This window comes from Nicotiana sylvestris, chromosome 2 (assembly GCF_000393655.2).
Source record: "Nicotiana sylvestris chromosome 2, ASM39365v2, whole genome shotgun sequence".
Taxonomy (NCBI): domain Eukaryota; kingdom Viridiplantae; phylum Streptophyta; class Magnoliopsida; order Solanales; family Solanaceae; genus Nicotiana; species Nicotiana sylvestris.
Genome location: NC_091058.1, coordinates 9,855,067 through 9,878,569, shown reverse-complemented (window position 1 = coordinate 9,878,569; position 23,503 = coordinate 9,855,067). Strand labels below are relative to the sequence as shown.

The following is a 23,503-nucleotide window of genomic DNA, read 5'->3' as shown; positions in this document are numbered from 1 at the left end:
ACTATCTTCTTCATCCCCAATCAAAGCTCGTTCAAGAGGATCTACCGGGCTCATATAAGGCATTAATGATGTAGCATCACTTTCCACCATAGAAATCATGGATAACTCTTCATAGTGGGCTGGTAACTTGAGTGCTTTATAAACATTGAATGCCTCCACTCAATCACCTACTCTCACTATCATCTTTCTTTCTCAAACATCGATAATAGCTCGGCCTGTGGCTAAGAATGGATGCCCCAAAATAAATGGGACTTCCTGATCAGGCCTATAATCCAAGATAATGAAAATCAGTAGGGAATATGAAAGAACCCACTTGAACAAACACATCTTCAATCACTCCTTCTAGATGAGCAATGGAGCGATCAACCAACTATAATATTACCGTTGTTGGGCGAGGCACACCCAACCTCAACTGTCTGAACACAGATAGCGGCATCAAATTGATGCTCGCTCCAAGATCACATAAAGCCCGCCCAAATGCATGTTTACTAATCGAAATTTGGATTGTGAAACTACATGGATCCTTCAATTTATGAGGTAACTTGCTTTGAATTCTTGAGCTACACTCCTTAGTGAGTGCCACAGTTTCGAACTCGGTCAGCCTTCTTTTATTGGCCACTATGTCTTTGATGTACTTTGCATATTTGGGAACTTTTTGTAATATGTTAACCAATGGAATATTAATTTGCACCTGCTTCAAAATATCAAGAAATTTTTTATACGCGGCGTTATCCTTGACTCTCTGCAATCTTTGAAGGAACGAAGGTGGTGGCCTTACAACCAATGGTAGGGCTTGCTCAGCCACCGCCTCTCCAGCTGGCTTCTCTGACTCCTTAGATTTTTCTGATGTTGATTCTATAATGGCTGGCCTCTCATTAAAATTCACATGTTTCCTCTTTTTTGACTGAACTTCTTCTAATTGTCTCCCATTCCTCAACGACATGGCATTAAGGGACATCTTAGGATTAGCTTCAGTGTCACTTGGAAGAGCTCCAACTGGTCTAGTGTTTTGAGCACTGGCAAGCTGTCCCATTTGGCACTCCAAATTTCTCATTGTTGCGGCTTGGGCTTGCTGCTAAGCCATAAATTTCTGAGTGAGGGCTTGCTGTTCAGGCGCCACTTTTTTCAACATGTCTTCAAGGTAACTTGTTGGACTCGCTTCTTGTTCGGCCTGAGGTGGTCTATATTGCTGTTGAGGTGCTTGAGGCCTGTATTGATTCTGAGTACCTTGGTTTCTACCCCAAGAGAAGTTTGGTTGGTTCCTCTAATTGGGATTGTAAGTGTTACCATATTTGTTTGTTTGGCTCCTATTTGCATTACCCACAAAGCAGACAGACTCTGGGTTAGCGAGACATAAGTCACTTGTGTGACCCTCTCCACATATTCCACAAAACACTTGAACCTATTGTACCGGTTGTGCTTGTTGCTTGTTGATAATCAAGATCATCTGATTGACTTGGTTGGTCAGTGTAGAAATCTGTGTTGATAATGCCGAGACGACATCTAACTCAAGAACCCCTGCGGACTTTTGCACTGTGTGTCTACCCATCTCTCCTTGCCAATACAGATTGCTTTTAGAGAATTTGTTCAATAATGCATATGTCTCGTCAAAGCTTTTCTCCAACACTTGATTATGATGTAGACCTTCTATGAAAGTGTGAGCTAATACTTCTCTTGTCTGATTATGATGAGGACAGTCTCTGATTAGCCCCTTGAACCTCTCCCAAGCTGAGTATAAAGACTCTCCCGCTTTCTGTTTGAAGACAACTATCTCACTTCTGATCTTTGCAGTTTTGCCTGAAGGGAAGAACCTTGCCAGAAATTTCCTTGCCAAATCATTACATGGGGTAATAGAATTAGCTGGTTTTGCCTTCAGCCATCGCTTTGCTTCGCCCAACAGTGAGAATGGAAAAAATGTGAGCCTCACATAGTCTGGAGTGACTCTGTTAGTGATATAAGTGCCACTAATCTCCAAGAAGTTCAGGGTATGTTATTGTGGATCCTCGTGTGGAAGATCCATAAACTGCCCATTCGCATGAAGTAGCTGGATCATGCATTGTTTCAGCTCAAAGTGTCTAGTGATTCTAGGCTTCACAATGCTAGATGTGACATTGACAATGCTGGGCATCGCCTCCTCCTGAATATCCATGTATTGCTCCTATGCCATGATCACAGGGAATTGAACAAGTGCCTAAATATTATTCGTATCCCTTGCTTCCCTCAACCTCCTGTGAAATGTTCTCTGAGGTTCGGGGTCAAAGCTTTGAAATCAGTCCTGGCTTCTAAGCCTATGCATTCAATCAAAGTTCCTGAGATCCGAGCAACAATCAAGTAATGTTAGACTTGACGAAATAAACAATTAAAGCAAAAACTAGAAAGTAGTTAATATTCAAGTTCCCGGCAACGACGCCAAAAAGTTGTTGCTCCCAAACGCACACGCAAGTATACGTGGCCGTATAAGTAATAGAATGATAAGTCGAGTGTCGAACCCACAGAGACTTGTATCAACTACCTACTAATTCACCAATATTGTTATTCAGTCAAGCTAAATTCGAGTTCAAGAATGTGATTATACTAAACTATAATTCTAAGTAACACTAAATTATCAAGCAGTAAAATGATTGTTATGTATTCAATAGAGACAAATATTCCAGGGTTGTGATCGATTCACCAATCCTATTGTATTCTAGTTAAATCTCCCTCTCATACAATTCACTCATGGTTGCTAATTAATTGATAATTGCTCTCATAGCCTTCTCCCGAAGTACTACTCGCCTATTCAAAAAAGATTAACGTCTATATTCCTATGAATCAATCTATTAAGAACACATTAAGATTACGATATTTAATTAAGCACGTTGACTAGGTATACTCCTGTCCTAACCACAAATCTGCCCCCTAAGGGTTAAGATCATGCTCTATTTAATTTTTCTCTAATCTAAACATGGCTTTCCCAAGCATATCATAGATAGTAAATAGAACCTATCTGCTGGCTGGACAATTAAGCAACTAATCACAGAATTGAAGAAACACCCATATATTACTAAGAAAAGATGAAGAAATCTGAGATGTTCTTGCTCTCCAATGTCTCTTGTGTGTATCCTCTTTCAAAAGTGGCGTCTCCCTTTCACAAATAAGTTTGCTTTTATACGTGTTGGGTAGGTCTAGAGCCGAAATAATCGTGCTCCCGGATCATTTCTACACATGAAAACACATCAAATTAATATAAATCAATACATTTCACATCCTATTCACGAAACAAAAGTAAAATATGAGGCGATATACATACAAATATATATACTTTTAAGCTAAATATCACATACTAAAATAGTAAGACTGAATTCTGCTCGTACTTTAGTTATATGTGCCTGAAGTGTATGAAAAAAGGCATAAACTTCAGTCATATGTGAAGTTCAGTCATGTATGTGACCTATCAATTTCAGATAAAATTTGTAATTTCAGACAGATTTTTACAACTTCATTCTCATATGTCTAAAATTATATTCTCAAGTAAGTAAACTTGCAAAAAAATTTAACCTTCGAGTACAGCTTAAACAGCAATCCCAAAATCGGGATTTGTGCATTTCGGTCGGAATAAATATTATGTTAATTGATCATTCAGGCCCATTTTCTTTTCCGATAACTTGAATTGGCCCATCCAGCCCAACCAAGAGAACTCTGTAGTCTGTACTCGATAAATAGCGAGAAGGGTTTAAGAACTAGTAGGAATTAGGGTTCGTGCTCTCCAAAGGAATACAAGAGCTGCAGCGTCCACAGGAAGATGCGTTCTTGATTTAATCCTTTGCCTCGTTTTGTCTGAATTTGATTATTCATAATACTATTGTTATGTAGAAACTGCACCTGGAAATAGGATCTGTGGCAGCAGAAGCATATGCCCAGACGCCTAATATATAAAAAGTGCATATACTGAATTATAGGGCTCCGCTTTGCAGCTAGGAATAATCTCATGTCTATGCTGCCTGTATTGCCCTTACATTTCTAATGTCCATAAGCTTTCTAAGTCAATTTCTGCTTGAACTTTCAAGTTATTTATCAGCAGACTTTTCTATGGCTGTTCTCCGTCTATTTTGCTTCCTTTGGTCCTAACATAATGATAAAATTATTGTCTAATACGGCCATATTTGAGCCAGTAATATATTCAGTAGCATAAAAGAATGCCAGTTAATGTGACTTCTGTATTCATCGTTCAAACTTAGAGTCATTCCTTAGTACTTTTTAGACTGTTAAAATAGCACTGATTTGATCCAAATTCTTCCTTATTTTAGGTCTTAATATTTGAACAAAATACCACACAAATAAGTAGTAGGAGTAGTACTTTTTACAGAAGAGTTCATTGGTGGGCTTGTTGCTCTGCGTCCTAAGACCATCTCCAGGCTGCACCATTTCTTGCGCCCAAATTATTTTTGCTCCAATACAACACTAAATCTTGCACCATTATAGAGCATAAATAGTGTTGCATCAAATTTGGTACAACACTATTTTAGTGCAACACTATTTATCACTCCAAATTTGGTTTATTATTATTTTATTCAATTTTTTTATTTTTTGAACTTTTAATTTATCATATATTGTGTATATAATTAATTTTTATATTAAGATCTTTATAATTTTAATTTATATCCTATTTTTTATATTAATTTTGTATATATTACATTTATATAAAATTATAAGTTAATTTTATTATTATTATAATTGTATAAAAAGAGATATAACCATTATTTAAAAATAAAAAATGCAAATGTTTTCGAAATGCGCATTTCGCACTTCGTAATGCATTAATTGAGCATTTATGGGAAAATAGAGACGAAAGTTACATATTTATGTGGTACTTAAATTAAATTTGACTATGATGTAATATTTATTTAATTATCTTTTATCAATGATTTCACTTTTGGTTGATTTATCCTTTAAAATAATTTTGTAATAAATGATTATATAGGTGATGAATGTGAATTATATATAATGAATATGGAAAAAAGAAAAAAGATAGTATTAGTTTGAAGGAAATAAAAAATGAAAAGTAAATAGAAGATAATAATATAATACAGAAGAAAGAAGATTTGGTGTAAAAAATGGTGTAATGATTGGAGTAAATTTGGTGTTACACCATTATTTTGGTGTGAAATTTGGTGTTAGGGTTGGAAATGACATAAAGACTTTAATTTCAACATCTTTTCCCCACCATACTTTTTTGGTATATTTTAATTAATTTTTTGGTTGTTTTAATATATATTAAAAAATTTACTTTTTAGTATTAATTAATAATTAAATTAATTATATTAATATTAATTTATTTATTAAAAATATAACAAATATTTCAAGGGCAAGTTCGAAAAATAGAAGTTAACTCCTTGATATCCGAAATGTTAAAAATTATGAACTACAAGAAAAAGCCAAAAAATTAATTAAAGTGAACAAGAGTGTGTAATTTTAATAAGTCGGTTATTGTTTACCCTATGTGTAGACTTTCAAAATTGTTTGGCTTGGTAAAGTTGGTGTATGGGCATGACTTGGTTGGGATTTGAAAGAAGTACTATCTGAAGTTGAAGTTGTAAAAAGATATTTGGAAGTGTATGTGGTCATGAAAACAAATACTTTCAAGTATGAAGTTGAAATAATATGTTAATTTTAATAAACGAATACTTATTTGAAATAATCCTAAGATATTATTTCAAATCTATGAGACAAAATTTATGGAAGTCGCATCCCTTTAATGATTAAGGGTGTGTTTGGTATAAGAAAATGTTTTCTTGGAAAACAAGTAGTAATCTTATTTATTTTTCGGAAATAAATAATTTAAATATAATAAACATGAAATCATAAACTTTCAAACCAACAATCTTTCGAATCCACAAATTTTATAAGCTTTTGTACCGCTAAACTTTCGAAACTGCGGAATTTCGAATCCGTAAATTTTATAATTTCTAAACTTGTATACTTTCAAACACATAAACCTCTGAACTCATAACTTTGGAATTTATAAAATTTTAAACCTTTAAACCGATAAATAAAAAACTAAAATTGAAAAATACATTCAAAAATATTTTTTCGGGTGGGGATGGGGGTGGAGGGGTAGTAGGGTGGGTGGTAACGGAAATAATGAAATTTGAAAAAAAAAAACCTTTTTTGGAGAGATGGGGTGGGTTGGTGAGGGTGGGGAATGTTGAGAATGAGTTTTGGAAAATATTTTTTTTTTCTCTTGATAAGGAAACATTTTCTTCCAATAGGAGTAAAAGGAGTTCACAAGGAAAATGTTTTTCAAAATATTTAAGCCAACTCACAATGAAAAAATTAAAAAATATTTTCTGAAAAATATTTTCCTTCCTTCCAAACACACCCTAAATGGCTTGACAAAGCTTATTCATTAACTACAGTTAGAAAAAAAAAAAAAAAAGCTTATTCATTAGGCTGATAGGATGGACTTACAAAACTTGAAGGAATCATTTAAATTTTTTGCTTAAGTTAGATAGACTAATAGACCCTATCTTTATTTTTAATACGTGAGAGGTTTGCTTTTATAAGTTCTATCTTTTATATATAATAGCTCTAAAAATATTTTTTTTTTAAATTTTATATTGTAAATGAACATGAAGACTCGTTCCCTTTTTCTATTGGAGTACTACCTAGAGGGTGTTTGGATGGGCTTAAAATTGTTTTGTAGTACTTTTTTAAGCCAATCCAAACGAGCACTTGTCATGCGTTATGTAATTCTCCTTACGGAATCACGTCACAAGTTTTCACACCAATTAAAGACTTGAAGTTCGTTAATTTAGATAATTTATTTATGCTATTATAAAAGCAGGAAGGTTCATATTGATCGACTTTTTTAATATCTAAAAATATATTTTATGCATTAAATAAAATGATATTTAATTATTTTCTTAGTAATTTTTAGGATTTTAAAATCAATAAAAACTTGGATTATTTACTTTTTTTCTTATTTGAACTATAGGTAAGAATGGTAAAAGACACCATTGATGTTGTTTCCAATAGGAGGGGAAAAATAATTTTCACCTGCCCTAGCCTTTCACCACTATCAGATTCGACAAATTTTTTGTCTAAATAAGATATCAGAAAATTATTTTTACTTAATAACCTCGCACCAAAACAACTCTACTTATTATCTAATCCTAAGCTAATCAATACAACTAGTAAATGCAACTAATGCTTGATAACTACGAGTAATTAAATATCTTCTTCGGAGCACTAGTACTTTGTGCCTTTTGGTTAAAATGAAAAATATAAAAAGAAAGAAAACAAAAAAAAACTTTAATAAATAAAAAAAGATAAAAGATAAAGAGAAACTTGAACCCAAGTTTTCAGAATTTTTTCCAAAATGTGTACGTTTTAGCTTAATTTTTTTTACTAGTGTGTAGTTTTTGGGTGAGTAAAATATACAAATGTATTTATTAATTGTGATTTAAGATATGATAGACAGGTGTAGTCGGTAATGGACAGTGTTACAAGATCCAGCTAACATTTACTACATGGATTTTATTTATATTATATATAAAAACAATTTTTGTATTTCAGTTTATTTTAACTTGTTATCACATGATCTGTTTGATTTTTCATGTTAGAGATTTTTTTTTTTTATGAATATGCAAGTTCATTGTTTCTATGCGCGATGTGTAAGTCCAATTTCGTTTACGATTTTCGGTGGAATCTCCCCATCTTTTAGCAGGTTCTCTCTTTCCCGATCGAAAACCTTAACCGTCCCCTTCGACGGAGTTCGCCATTACCGGCGGCTTCGCATTGCTCTCTCTTTGTCCGAGATTATCTATATTTTGAACCTCAATCTCATTCCAGGCTTTGATGTATCGTCTTTGTGCGAGAAAAAATCATCAGGTATGGCGCTGGCTCGTGTCAATTTCAAGGTCTCTTGAACTTACAGCTTGTGTGGATGGGTGTTACCCGTTGTATCGTGTTGTATTGTTATCACAAAACAATATTTATTTTGATTGTTTATTTAAAATTGATTGTATTATACTGTTAAATGTATTGTTCCGGAACAACCAAAACCCTCATTTTGTGGAATAACCAATTCGGTGCGGTGAGACCGTTTCCTATTTTATTTCAATTATATCCTTACTTATTACTCTATAATTCTATTTTATCATTTATTTATTTTTTATTTTAACTCTAAATCTCCAACTTTGGCCTACTTTGTCTTCTTCCATCTTTTCTAGAGTTGGTTTGCCCCGTTCTTTTTATCCAAGTCTCCCGTTCGATTCTTTGTCTCTTTCCATTGTTTTAATTTTTTGTTGTTGCTAATATTAGTTAATCTTTTTTTGCTCTTTGTTTCCAAGCTACTTAATTAATGATGAGTTAGTAGAGAGATGTTTTCTTAAATTATTTTTATATGTAATTCTTGATAAATTTTATTACAACAAATATGTTATTTAACACCAGCAAACGATACAATCTATTCAAACATTATATCCATAAAACGATACAATACATTATAAAATGATGAGTAATAATGATCCAAACATACCCTTACTTATCCTCATTTCAAGGCTTTATATTTGCATGTTTCGTTAATTTTCTGGTTTCATTAGGACAGAAATACTTTTGCAAAACCTCATGAAGTAGTATTTCTTAGTACTAGTGGTAGACATATTATAATCCAAGTGTTTAATTTCTCTCTCTCTCTCTCTGTTATTTACAGGTTCTCAAATGTAAGAGTCGCATTTCTGGAATGAGTTTTAGCACCCTCACAGAAACTACCTACTACTGGAAATTTCAAGCCAATTACACATTTTGGTCAAAATTTCCAAAAGTTCTGTTGACCATCAACATATTATAGTCTATTTCATTCAACGGCCAAGATGTTTTTGGCTACTTATTGGAGTCAGCCTTCATCTTCTAAAATAGAAGTTTGCCTCCGTGCATTACTCCAGCAAAGGTAAGTCTGTTCTGTTTGCTTCCTTCAGTTCAAATAATGATACTAGCTAGCTTCATCCTTAAAGGATTAATTACGTTGTTCAGATTCTTAGTTTTCTATTTGCTTCTTTTGTTGCACTGCTTCCTCAGTAATATAGGCCTGATTTAGAGCTGAATGTATAGAGGATTCATATTGCCTATCCCAGCTAATTTGGGATTGAAGCGTAGTTGATGGGTCAATCTATTACTTCACTATTCATTATCTCATGCTGTATGACAAATATCATACCATCAACTCGACGATCCAATGTTGTATGACAAATATCAGACCATCAACTCGACGATCTAATGTTGTATGACAAACATCAGACCATAGACATATATGAAATCAGAAAAGAATCCTTTACCTACCCCCCCCTCTTGTGGCTTTTAATGCTTCTAGTATTGATCATTGAAGGAAAATGGATTCTTTTGAACATGGATCCTTAATTATTATTTTGTTGAATATTGCTCCTTAATTGTCATTTTTACCTTGAATTTGTGATGCTGACTCTTCACTATTCTGCTTTTATAGGTGCAATCCATCAAATGGATCAACAGACTGGGAAAAAATTGGTAAACATTATGTTAGTTGATCATTCAGGCCCATTATTTTTTTGGTAAATGGAATTAGCCATCTGACTCAACAAGAGTAGTCGATAAATAGGGCGAAAGGTTTAAGATCTGGGAATTAGGATTCCCTTTTCTTCATAGGAATACGAGAGCTGCAACGTTCATAGGAAGATAGGTTTTAGAGTGAATTCTTTGCATCTTTTCATCTCAACTTGGTTATTTGTATACTTTGTTATGTAGAAAATGTAGAAAATTGCACGCAGGAAATAGGATCTGTTGCAGCAGATGCATATGCCCAGATGCCGAATGTATAAAAAGTGCATATACTGAATTATAGGGCTCCGCTTTGCAGCTAGGAATAATCTCATGTCTACGCTGCCTGTATTACCCTTACATTTTTTATTGCCAATCTGCAAAAATACCATAAGCTTTCTAAGTCCATTTCTGCTTGAATATTCGGTGCTGCGAAATTATTTATCAGCAGTCCTTACTAGGGCTGTTCTATGTATACCATAATCTTTTCAACTATGCTGTGGCTATGCTTTTCATGTCTATTAGAAACAACTTTTCTACCTTCACAAAGTAGGGGTAAGACTGTGTACATACTACTCTCCCCAAACTCCACTTGTGGGATTACACTTGGTTTGTTGTTGTTGTTGTTGATCTTAAAAATAATGATTAACTCATGACGTTGTCAATATATACAAGTTAAATTCATTTCTTCATTACTTTTTGCTCTTCTGAATCAGTTCTTGAACATTGACTTCAGCAGGTGAAATAAGGTTAAAAAGCAGTGGGACAACTTCTTATATGTGGTATTTGATGATTTTGATCTCATACCAGCGGGACAATAAATAAGAAAATTATACACTCCTTCGTACAGTTCCAGACCATTTTCACACAAACGAATAGCCACTTTACTCTCACTTTCGTCTTTCGTCTGAGAATGTAGGGTTTCCTGTTCATGATCTCTCTCCAATATTTGACCTTATAATTGCAGGTAAGTATTCAGATGTTAACTGTTTCTTAAACTTTATACGAGTACGCTTATTCTAGCTTCTCAGGTTCGGAATTTTGGGATATTATATTATAAAATAAAAGTTAAGTTGGCTCCGTAGAATTAAAAATTGGCCTCCATTCACGTGATCGTTAGCCCTGAATTGGATTTCTGATGCTTGTGCCTTGGGATAATCATCCTATTATATATTGCAGTAATCTCAAATTCTTCACGTTTTAAGATATGACTATTTCTGCATTTGATTGCAAGCTCTTTGATTTCTCCATTTTTTAGATTAATTAAAGAAGATAATTTTGATTATTGTATGAGTTTGTGTACTTGCAATTGGTGGTTGTGGGTGTTAGGACCCAATTCGATCTGGCCGTTCTTGAGGTTTTTGCCCCTAAAAAATAGCTAGTGCAAATCAAAAGAGGCACCAGCCCGATTTGATGGTTGAGAGAGTGTGTACAAATCAAAATGCACTAAATCAGATCATGTTTTTTGCCCAAAAAAATCTACTTAACTTGCTATTTCCCATGGCATAGAACTCATCTTGGAAGCTCATAAAATACAGATAACTATGAGCTTTTTCTTTTGCGTCATTTCTACTCTCTCTGGTTTTAAATTGTTGTAATATTTACTTCTCAAGAGTTAATTTAATTAATTTTAAAGTTAAATTAGAGATAAAATTAAAATTTACATTCTTAAAAATTATAAGAAAAATACTAAAATTTATAATTTTTCTTATGACAAAAAGTTTTAAATGTTGATCAAAGTTTACTTTCACTCTCGAAGCAAAATATGACAACTAAAAAGGAGTATATAATTTTTCTTTTTGAAAAGTTACAGTTGTTTTATTTTCTGTCAGTGAAGTTGGAAAATGGACCATGGAAATTACCGACGTGGTGGCGGTGGAGGTAACCGTGGTCGAGGCCGTGGCGGTGGTAACTCCGAACAGGAGCAAGGCCGTGGAGGCGGAAGAGGTGGGCCCCAGATGGGTTCATACAATCAGCAGCCACCATTTCAGCCTCCACAGCTATGGGGCAACCAGCCAAGGGCATCTGGTCCGGGTCAATATCAGGGTCGTGGGGCTCCTTATAATCAGCAGGGTACGGGTCAGCACCATACAGTTGGTCAGAATCCGGGTCGTGGTGGTACTGCTTGGGTCAGCCGTGGTGGCAGTGGTACTGCTTGGCCCCGGCCACCACCGCAGCAGCAGCCACAGCAACATGGTAGTAGAGGCGGTGGTACTGCTTGGGCGCGACCACCACCGCAGCAGCGACAACAAGATGTTATTAGCGGCAGAGCCGGCAGTGGTACTGCTTGGGTCCGGGCATCGCCACAACAGCCTCAGCCTCAGCAACGTGGTGGTGGCAGCAGCTCTAGAAACCAGCTGCAACGGGATGTGGAACCCAGTAGATCAGGAGCATCAAATGTTCGTCCTTGGGGTGCACCTTCAGGCGCTAGTCGTTCTCAGTCTTCTGGTATTAACTCATACCCTTACATGGTTGTTTTTTCATTTTATGTCTGCATAAGTACAAGAATTTTAAATCAACTTGATCTGAAGTCCCTTTATACGTGGCGTTTGAAAGTTTTCGACTCTTTATAAGTGTCCATTTGATCATTTCTCGGTTGTTCCATGACCTTGATCCTGTGGCGGCATAGTTTGAGGTTTTGGAGTGCCTATTGCAAACAGTATTTTTTGGTCCAGACCGTGCTTCTATTTTATGTTTGGATTCTTTTGAATATGGCTCCTAAATGTTTTATTTTACATTGGATTTGTGATGCTGATCTTCACTGTTCTGCTTTTATAGGTCCAATCCATCAAATGGATCGACAGCCTGGGAAAAAAATGGTATATATCTTGTTTGTTGATCATTCAGGCCCATTTTCTTTTTCGGTAAATGGGATTAGACCATCCTACCCAACAAAGAGTAGTCGATAAATAATTCGGGTTCCCTTTTCATAGGAATACAAGAGCTGCGGCGTTCATAGGAGGGGATAGGTTTTGGAGTGAATTCTTTGCATCTTTTCATCTGGTTTTTATAGTTCATAGTACCTTTTTTATGTAGAAAATTGCATGCGGAAGTAGGATCTGTGGCAGCAGAAGCATATGCCTAGACGCCTAATTTATTAAAAGTGCATATACTGATTTATAGGGCTCCGCTTTGCAGTTAGGAATAATCTCATGTCTACGCTACCTGTATTACTCTTATAATTGATCTCATTTCTGCTTGAACATTCAGTGCTGCAAAGTTATTAATCAACAGAGTCTTTACTAAGGCTATTCTGTCTATTTTGCTTCTATTGATTCTATTAAGGATAAAATCATGACTAAACAGCCATATTTTAGCCAGTAATTTGTTTAAAGTATAGCATTACGTCTAAATAAGGCCACTTTATTTGACTTTTGTTTTTTGTCGAGGAACTCTTTCAGGATTAAAGTTGAGTTAGTCCTCCAAGTCTTATTTATCCTCTTTGTTTCCTGTAGGCAGTTGAAGTCCAAAATCAGGACTACTCTCACTTTGTATCGCTTCCATTAGCCATATATCCTGAACTGGTCAATAAACTCATCAACTTTCAGAACTCAGTTCTTGGAATTACTGAAGTGTCTAAGTCTCCTACCTCAGAATCAAAGGCTTCAGAACTATTAGGTATAAAATTCTATATATTGTGTTAATTTTCTTAAGGGCAGGATCGCTAAAATCCCCGTAAACTTGGCATGGGTTATTAGTTGCACATAGTCTTAATTACCCTTGCACTTGGATATTTGACAGCATTTAACCCCTGGATAATCTCATCTCCAGGAAGTGACATAAATGCTCTTGCTACGCTCTTTGCATCTCAGCATCTTAGGAGAATTAAACAATTGGAGTAAATAAACCATTGTAATGACTGTCAAGTAACGGGTGGAAAATACCCCACCTCTAGCTGATTCTTCAATTTCTCGTCACTCGCACTCACCTAAGCTCTTTGCCATGTCAGCATCATAGGGGATAAGTACTATCAAATAGCCAAGTCCAGGCGTAACTAAGATTACGAATAGTTCAGATGTGCTACTGATAATTCGTGTCAAGTTGGCTATTAGATATTTTGCCTTGATTAAAAGATGAAGAGAGAAAAAAGATTCATGTACTAATGTTGTTGTAAAGCTGAAAATTCTTATCTCTTCATTTCCTTATGTTTATTTAATATCTATCCCTATGTTTTTAATCTCTGACAAAATTGACCAATGTTTTTCCACTCAACAGAGTTGGGAATTGAGAAGTCCATCTTTATTAATCCAAAAACATTCCACTTGACTGTGCTCATGCTGAAGCTTTGGAATAAGGACCGTTTTGAAGCAGCTGCTCAGGTTTTGCGGGTAAACATTTCTACTTTAATGGCCATTTTGTCCATTTGTAATATCTTTCTCTTTTAACTTTTCAAAATAAACCAGAGTGTCTCACCAAAAGTACTTGATGCTTTGGAGAGCCGACCTGTATCTATAAGACTGAAGGGCTTGGTAAGTATTTATCCAAGTTATACAATTATGCACTTCAGGCTGCTATAGTTGATAACCATTACATGTTAATTCTTATCTGTGTAAATTATATCATCTCCTAATTGAAGCTAATTTTATTTTGTACACAGCTGGTTTAGTTATGACATTTTAACTGGCATCATAACCCTTTCCCTTGAAATTTATCTGTGGAGTTCGTATTTGCTTATTTGCTTGCAATCAATCTTTGGGTGAATCATCTGCATAAAAAAGTATAGGTTAACGCACAAGAAGTGGATAACCTATTATTCGGGTAGGTCAAATAATGGGGCGGGTATATTATACCCGGATGTAATGACTACAACAAATAGCCACGTGACCCAGTAATATGTTGCCAACGCATTAAACGCGGCCCCACCTATTGCGCAGTAGCGAGAGGGGTAATTTTAAGCCTAGAAATAACATTGTGTGTATTTATGGACCAAAAGGTGGATGGATGGTAATTTTAGACCATTTACCAAACAATAGGGGTAGTTTTGGCCCTTTTCCGTAAGAAAAATGATCAAAGCACCGTCTGCCACTACTCATCCCAGCTCATATAAGTAGAGTTCAATAATGAAGAAATATGGAAAGATGTTGTAGATTGAGCAGAAGCTGATTAATGGTTTTCTTGCTGTAGCATCACTATTAATGCATTTCACTATTAATGGCCATCTTGATGCAGTAAACATAATTCGGATCTAGGATTCATTGAACAAAGTAAGAGAGGAGGGAAAGGATACAATGGAAGGATAGCCTAGTGGTAAGGAATCTCCACCTACCGTAAGATTGTTGGTTTAAGTCACCAAGAGAGCAAAGTAGGAAAGGATCACTCCTTGGCTCATAGTTCTCGAATGAACATTGAAGGAAGACATCTAAGAGCAAATCACCTTTCAGTATTCACAATTTTTAGCATCTTGAGCCTAAGATTATTGCAACTGTCAAATTGGAAATTTTCGTATTGTGTTACAGAAACGAATGTTTTTATATTGTGTAGGTTCATATGCATGAAGATCATCTATATTTTGTTTTTTCAGTATTAAATATTGTCTAAATTTAACTTGCACTTTATCTTTTACTTCAAAAACAAAATGATAGATCTCGTATTAGAGATACTTGAAATGTCCAACTATAAGGTTCGAATAAATTTGAGTTGTCACCTGACGTGTTTGTTCCTTTTTTTCTTTTATAACTATACATGTTTTGAATGTGATGTAATTTTCCCATGCACCGCAAAATTTCAATATTTTGTTGTGCCATGTAAAATAACTCGAGTTAACTTAATCAATTTAGTTGTACTTCGCTAGTGACTTTTTCTTTGGCTTTTTCCTTTTTGGAGAGTAATTGCGGGGCTTGCAGTATGTGTTTACCTCAGATATGCATACGGTCCTCTCAGATTTTATTTTATGGATTCTGATGTCTATTCAGATATGCATACGGTCCACTCAGATTTTATTTTATGGATTCTGATGTCTATTTGTTGTGCTATAGCAGTTTGCTAGTTTCAAATATTTTCTTGTGGTTTGATGATTTTCTCTCACGGGCTAATAAGTTAATGGCTTGGGGAAACACTAAAAGAAGAAAGAAAACCTCTCCAAACAGGATACAAGAATTAGTAGTGATATTACAGTTAATATTCTGTAGCGAAACAATGCCAATTGATGAGGAAACATAGATCAGGCCTGCCTTGAGTTTATATGCTTAAAAGTTAAAAGTATTACCAAAAAAATGACAACGCGTGAGAGTGGAAATGTGAATTAGCAAATAGATTTCTGTAATTTTTTAACTCCGAAACAAACAATTGGTAAATGTGTATTAGAGCCTTCAACTGTGCCACTGGTAGCAATGTTGACCCACTTATATTGTATCTAGAGAATGCATTTTCCTTGTCATGTGACACCAATCTCTTTTTATTTTTGCTTCTTCAATTGTTGGTCTGTGTATGTGTGTGTCAAGAGAGAATGAGAGTGAGAGACTACATATCATATAGATTTTAGATGCTGCATGTTTCTGGCCTGTTGATTCTAATGAGATTTCACAAGGTCACAATTTTTCATGGCCGGAACTCAGATTTGTTCTTACCCTACAGGAGTGCATGAGAGGTTCTCCGGCAAAAGCTTATGTTGTATATGCTCCTGTGGAAGTAATTGGTGGTGAAGCCCGACTTTTACGTGCTTGTCGTATCCACAATTTCTGGCATCTTCTTCCCTTACTGTACCCACTAATTTTAATTTCTCTGCATGTGTCATTTCTAAGGGAATTTATACCTGCATTTGTCATTCCTTAGCCTTTCTAGAGGTCATCATTGATGCATTTACTGAAGCTGGCCTTGTTCTTGAAAAAGATGCAAACCGGAAGTTAAAGGTATAGCTTTAAAGGTGTTAATTCTTTATTCTGGTTAATTTTGTTGGCAGTGCCTTTATTGTTTGTCGATTAGGACTCTATATCTGTTGATACTGCGTTCAAATGTATTGACAATTCAATCTAGTGCTGCTTCTTCCTTGCTATTCCTTCCCCACCGACCCTTCCACTTTCTTTTTTCATAAAAGCAATTTATTCATCGCAAGCGTCTAAAAGCGCCCCAGGGCTTTGGTCTAGTGGTACAAAAGCCAGATAATTAAGTGGAGAAGGATTGAGGGGCAGACTCATTAGCTACCAAGTTTCGAACTTTGCACCACTTGGCCCCCGGGGATTTCTCGGCTATCCTAAAAAAGCAAGGGCCTAAAATCATAAGGCACACGGTAGAGGATCTCTTAATACAACCTGAAATGGTTCGACCCTATTTTGGAAAGGGAAGCAGTTCATTCACCACCAAGAGTCAATATGGCTGCATCCATTTTAATTCTGACACTTCTTCGAATTCAGAACTCTCGAACCGTAACACATTTCTCACCTCCTGCATTCCAACTTTGTATGCCTGTAACTTGTTTCTTCAGTTGCATTTTGCTTGCTGGTGCTTTCTTATTTCTTTTTCTGCTCTGGCATCAAGTATTAAATACTTGAACATTATGCTTCATCTTATTCAATTATTTTTTTACTTTATGGTTACTTTTGAGAAATGCTTGCCCCTCCCACCCCCCCCCCCCCAAAAAAAAAAAAAAAGTTTTTAGACTTGCACTTGATACACTTACTTTTCTAGAGGTATTCTATAGTCTCTGGTGGCCTTTTTCCTTTTAGATTTGATACCAGAATGCTTGTATAGCTTATCCATGATTATTTTTTTTTTTGCTACTTTTGTGTTTTGAAAGTTCCTGATCAGCCTTTTCTGCCCTTTCTAATACAGTTACATGCAACTATAATGAATGTGCGACACAGCAGAAGGTGCCATTTTTAATTCTTTCATTGCATAGTCTTGTTTATTAGTCGGCTTAAAGTCTCTATCATGATGCTACCAGTTGTATAACTCTCTTTGTTGTTAAGGTTGCCACTGACTTACTGTTCTCTAATTGGTAGCAAAAATAGATCAGGATATGCTGATCCCTTTGATGCACGAGCAATTTTTGATCAGTATGGCTCGGAAGAATGGGGAGAGTGTCTTATACGTGAAGCTCATCTTTCACAAAGGTTTGTGTATGGTGACAATGGCTATTACCATTGCTGTGAATCCATCCCATTTCCTGAAGGGATGTAGCCATGTAGGGTGTGTTTGGTATGAAGAAAAATATCTTCAAGAAAATATTTCCTATGGGAAAATGAGTGAGTTTCTCTCATATTTTCTAGTGTTTGGTAAGTAAACATTGTGAATATGTCATGTATAGTAGTTGGTGAAGACATTTTATATAATTTCTCGTTAATCTGTACATATTTGGACCTATTTTAGTAACAATTTTATTTGTTGCTGAAATTTTATTGTATTGTAAAATTTGTTGGTATGTAATAACGAGAAGACCCATTTTTATGTAACGACTCATTTGGTGTGATTCGATTGTTATGTTCTTTTTTTTCGAGTTATGTTACTTATTATTTCATAGTTCTATTTTTCTGTTTAACTTCACCTTATACGTATTAGACATCTAGTTCGTTTGCTGCTTCATTTTTCTATTTATCTCTTTTAGCATTCTCACCTACGTTTTCTATGCTAAGACCCTCTTTATTGGTTTTGGTTGACCACTGTACGTTTGATTAATTTCGTTAGGATTTTGGTGAATTTAATATTTTAAAATATTTACGAGGCTTGGTCATAAATTAAGAAATTGAGATGTCTTAAATTATTCTGTAATCGTTGATAAATTTAATACTTGTAGTAATTAGGGTATTAGTAAGCTTATTAGTTATCATACAATTCTATACAATTAAATAAAGCAATAAAATATTATTAAACTACATCAAGCGATATAATCTATTCAAATATTTTTAAAAAATAATATATTAGGAAACAATGAGTACAAACATCGAATCTCCAATCAACACGTGAGGGATGGAGTAAGGACTTAGAGGATTTGTAATACTTGGAGGAATCTTATAAAATTGAAGTTGCTTAATAGATTGTCGATTCTAATAGTCGATTCTAGCAAGTTCAAATCCTTCACTATCATATAGATGAAAACAGAGGGGAGTAGAATTTGAGGAAAGAGTGTTCATCGACCACTAGTTCGTAAATTGAATTGCTTAGTTCTGATTATAAGTGGTAAACGGGCGGGTCGGGTCGAAAATAGGTAATGAAAAAACGAATAAATTATCTGACCAGATCCATATTTAGTACGGATAAAAAACGGGTTAACTAGCGTCTAGCGGATAATATGGTACCTATATTATATATTTGTGACTTCTTGATTATGATCACTTTTGTGAAAATTCATAGTCACCCAAACTTGAGGAACCCTAATTTGAAGCTTTACAAATGTAAAAGTTAAACCCATTAATTATCCATTTTCTCAATGGATAATATGATTCTTATCCACATTTGAGCCGTTTTTAAAAAGTTCATTATCCAACTTATTTATTAGTGGATAATATGGATAGTTAATTATTTTCTTTTAACCGTTTTGACACCACTAGTTCTCATCATGCATTGGGGTAATTCTGGAAATCATGTCACAAGTTTTAATTTTACGAAAACGGACCCTTTTATAGCATTTAGAGTGAAGCTAAACAAATTGAACAACATCAATAAAATGATCATAGATTGAGGAGTGTTAACCTAATGGGAAGATATATTGTATCAATATTTATATCTATACTTCTATACTACTATATTAAAAGTACGAATCCCTTAGCGAAATATCGTTGTATTTTTTGTCCTTTAAAATTTAATTTCACATTAGACAAAAACGTCATTTACTCATTTTCCTAATATTTAGGACTTTGAAATATAGATTTTCCTTATTGGACTATATAAAAATTCCTAATATTTAAGAATTTAAAATCAAAAAAATATGTAACTTATATAAATACATTACTTATTCCCATTTAGGTGAACTAACTATTAGCGTGTCATTATCTTTATGAATATGTTTCTTCCATACAGAAAAGGAAATTTTTAATGTTAAAAGTTAATCCCCTCACGTAAATTATAGACATATACTTTATTTTATAAATATGACTATATTTCTACCTCAAAACACAAACAAACCTGAACATTTATAAAACTTAGAAATACAAACAACGCCAACAATCATATTTATTGGAAATCGACAGGAATTTTATTTGGCTTTGGACACAGAATTTCTTTTGAAAACTATCAATTTGGGTATATATTATATGTCAATTTTAAAAAATAAATATTCTGAAAGTAGAAAAATGACTATTAACGTTTACTTTTATAACTCAAACATAAATTTTAAAATAATGCTTATGAGACTTTTAATTTAATTTAATTTTTTTAGAAGAATTTTACGCGCGACGCACGTACTCTAAGACTAGTTTCAATAAACGCATGAACTTTATAAATAGAGGAGCAAAACTATAGGTTATTATCCTCAGAATAGTTTTGTTAGTGAGTATGGTGTTGTTAGCCACTCTCAATGCGTCCCTGACTTATAGTTTTCAGTTCAATTTTTTGGGACACGAGTCTTAAAATTAAGATTTTTAGATTTAATTTTCAAAATATTAATTATCTGAAAATATCTATTTTAAAAAGTATTCGAATTCATAACCGGGAAACCTTTTACAAAATACCCAAAAGAAATACATATATTCTATAGTTTTGCGGTATACAATTCACATGTTGTATATCTTAATGGTCTACAACAACGTGAATCAACAATTTTTACTGTTATCCACCTTTAGTATATAATTATGTAAATTGTATAACGTATAAAATTGTGTTATGTAATATATTAATGGAAGAATTCTGTAAACGCATATAAGTGGCTAATTGTTTACACCGCCTAGTAATCCTGTAAAAGTCCTAAAGGATAATTTTTCAATAAACTTTACAGATAGTTGAGTCAGTCGAAATTAACATCAACTTTTGGGTGTCAAGAAGTCTGTGAATTCTAATAACAAAGAAAACGAACAATTCCTTCAATTTCATCCTTATTTTATACTTTATTAATATTTATTTCTCCTATAGTATTACTACTAGCTATCTTAAAATTCCATCCATAAAAGCGGCTAATAAAAAAAAATTCACATGCAGCCCTTATAAAATACTGTACTCTTGCTCACCTTTTTCAAGTACTACTGTACCGTCGCCCGTCGGTATCTAAATGAAATTATTAAAAAAATTACTTATTTCTTTAGAATTTGACTTGTTCATATTGAAAGAATTGTTACACAATAGGATACGATGGTTTTTAATGCCTTTGTCTCATGCTTCTTATGTTTTAATGATCTAACAAACTTATTGAAGAACCAGATAGAGAACCTGACCATGCGGTATACATTTCAAATGAATAATGTCCAGTCTGGTCTCCAGCAAATGAATGAACAATCACAAGGAAAAACACAACAAGGACCTGGTGATTTGGTCCCTTAGGGTTCTCCGGCAGAAGTACAAGTTAATGACTGTCCGCAATCATTATAAAGAGGAACACAACAGGGACCTGGTCCTTTAGGGTTCTCTGACAAAAGTATAAGTTAACTGTACAGCTGGAACATAATAGCAGAAAGTGACTATCTCGCAACTGTTATAAACGAGGAACACAACTGGGACCTGGTCCCTTAGTGCTCTCTGACAGAAGTACAAGTCAACTATACAGCTAGAACGCAACTGCATAGAAGTGACTGTGCAGACAGTGCAACAGTCACTTCTCATTGGGAAGAAGCGTGTACCAAGATTTGACATCACTATCGATTGTGATGTCTTTTGTGATATAACAACCTGGTGCAAGGCACAACATTTCACTTGTGCATTCAGTGATATTCTCTCAAGCATAACAGTGTTCATCCGGAATTGAAGTCACTGGTGTATCAAGAACAAGAAGACAACTCTACTAAGGATCAGTTTCACAATGAGCTTATGTATATCCGTAGTTGAGTTGTAATCTTATTATTTGTTCTTCATTGTATTTCCTATTTTGCTTTCTTAGAAGCTTTGTCTTAGGAAAAACCAAAAATCTGTAAACTTCCGAGTTTATGTTGTGACTAGGATTAGTCATAAGTTTAAAGTCTTTGTAACTAGGAGAGTTATAAAGTGGCTTGTGGTGAGAGCATCACAAGTTAGTTGAAGTCTTTGTAATAGGGTTATTGCAAAGTGGCTTGTAATAGTTGTAAGCACGTGATTTTTGCCCTATGAAAGAATTACTCCCAAAAAATTCAAAATAAAATGATTTTCCTTGGTGTGCAATTTTGAGAATTTTTGTGACATTTTTGGATAATTATTTGTATTTGTCTGTGCATGTTTATTTGTTAAATTAATAAAAAATACAAAAATATGTCGCATTTTGCATGTAGGATTTAATTCTACAATTGTTAGTAATTAAGTTTGTTTTACAAAAATTAAAAATTACAAAAATAGGCATCTTTTGCATTTTTAGCATTTAATGTCCAAATATACAATTTTATGCTTAATTATTACTTAATTGTGCGTTAATTGTTATTGGGAGTTAATTTGCGCTTTTATAACTTAATTTAGTTCTTAATAATAGTTTAAGTATTTTTATAATTTAGTTTTAGAAAAATAAAAGAAGAAAAGAGAGCAAAAAATAAAGAAAGTCGGAATTGGGCCTCTTCTTCAAAATTCTAAGACTCCAAAAAAAAAACATTCTGGAAATTCAAGAGGAGAGTAGTATACACCTGATATACAATTTAAATATTCTGATATACGGATTCAGAAATTAAGGGTTGAACATTAATTAGTCTTTCAAATCTGAAAAGATTCCCTTATCTTCTATCCGTTGATTGTTGTCGGTGTTTCTGAATTTTTATCTTGATTTTAAAATCTGTCACTGGTTTCTCGTTGCTGGTTGTTACTGGTTGCTGGGTGTTGCTGTTGTTGTATGCTACTGAATTTCTGCTGATCTCCCTTTTCTTTTGCTTCCAATATCAAGTACACTACTGTAATACTAGCTATTGCAAGCTAATAATGTGAAAGCATGAATACATATGAAGAATGGAATTTTGAAGTGTTAATTTCGCTTTTTCTTTGTTCCTTTTATTGATTGTATTTAGGCTATTTCATGTATTACTGAATAATAATTGGAATAAGAGAAAATAACATAAGTTAGTCTTTAATGAATAGGTTTGGCAAAAATGGGTTAATTCACTAGTTATGAAGGTTTTAAGATTATCAACAGTAGGTTAATCGTGAACAAGTAGCTAAATTTAGCTAAGACATGAATTTAAACTAAATTTCGTGAATTAGGCATTAAGGCATGATTTAAGTTCGAACAAGATTAGAAGAACATTTAAGTTTAATAAACTTTCTAATAAGTTTTAGTAATTATGGTTAAATCTAGTTTCAAATAGTTGTGAATAATTAATCTCAATAGTTTTTTTTATAACAATGCGAGTTTTAATTTAGCTATATTTGATTCTTTTGAATATTAGTTGTCGAATTTTTATTTTTATTTATAATTTTGAATTTTGTGAGTAAAATTCCTTTTCATCAATATTTGTATTAATCTAGCAATTAGTATGCCATGTTTTCTTAAAAAAAAAAAAGCTCGTAATTAATTAGGATTTTCTTTCTTTATTTTAGAGACTAATTTTAATAGAAAAATGTAGTGCTTTAAGATTTGTCCATTTAAAATAAATGAGATGAGCCTCGCCTAGTAAAATATATAGATTGCGGGCCCCTCACAAATGTATGCATTAATTATTTAGAACATCGGAGTTGGCCATCTAGTGAAATTTTACGGCCTTTCCCAAAACAACAATACGTTAGTCGCTCTAGGCGCGTCTTTAACAAAATTATTTTCTTAAATATGGGTGTGCATTTATGTAACCCAAATCCAAATCTCAACGGAGTCGAAATGTGTCGATAACCACGGGTGCATTGATTGCGACGTGGTTTGAAATACGTTTTCACAATGTTGCAATTCTCCGTAAAATAATAACAATAAAAGCGGTTAAAAGTTAAAATT

General features: G+C 34.0%; 2 protein-coding genes and 1 non-coding gene across 17 annotated transcripts; 2 read left to right on the top strand and 1 right to left on the bottom strand.

The window, feature by feature from the left end:
• Positions 1-259: 259 nt before the first annotated feature.
• LOC104221571 (uncharacterized) lies at positions 260-1,054 on the bottom strand. The gene is made up of 2 exons (XM_070163029.1): positions 383-1,054; positions 260-265 (listed from the first exon to the last, which is right to left on the bottom strand). The coding sequence occupies exons 1-2, from the start codon at positions 1,052-1,054 to the stop codon at positions 260-262; spliced, it is 678 nt and encodes a 225-aa protein (XP_070019130.1).
• Positions 1,055-1,681: 627 nt separating this feature from the next.
• On the top strand, positions 1,682-1,786 carry LOC138886687 (small nucleolar RNA R71). Its single transcript, XR_011405730.1, has one exon. It is a non-coding gene; the product is annotated as a small nucleolar RNA R71 (small nucleolar RNA).
• Positions 1,787-7,653: 5,867 nt separating this feature from the next.
• Positions 7,654-17,958, top strand: LOC104221569 (uncharacterized). 15 transcript variants are annotated; one of them, XM_009772638.2, is made up of 13 exons: positions 7,660-7,869; positions 8,693-8,929; positions 9,482-9,522; positions 10,292-10,519; positions 11,385-12,000; positions 12,331-12,371; positions 13,008-13,170; positions 13,768-13,880; positions 13,956-14,021; positions 16,126-16,216; positions 16,333-16,400; positions 17,320-17,357; positions 17,490-17,958. In XM_009772638.2, exons 5-13 carry the CDS (start codon positions 11,397-11,399, stop codon positions 17,665-17,667), a joined length of 1,362 nt encoding a protein of 453 aa, XP_009770940.1. In that variant the 5' UTR covers positions 7,660-7,869; positions 8,693-8,929; positions 9,482-9,522; positions 10,292-10,519; positions 11,385-11,396; the 3' UTR covers positions 17,668-17,958. The 15 variants fall into 15 exon arrangements, with proteins under 15 accessions (XP_070023784.1, XP_009770943.1, XP_009770940.1 ...); XM_009772637.2 differs by having other exon boundaries at positions 10,289-10,519; XM_009772639.2 differs by having other exon boundaries at positions 9,482-9,533; positions 10,289-10,519.
• The last annotated feature ends 5,545 nt before the right edge of the window (positions 17,959-23,503 follow it).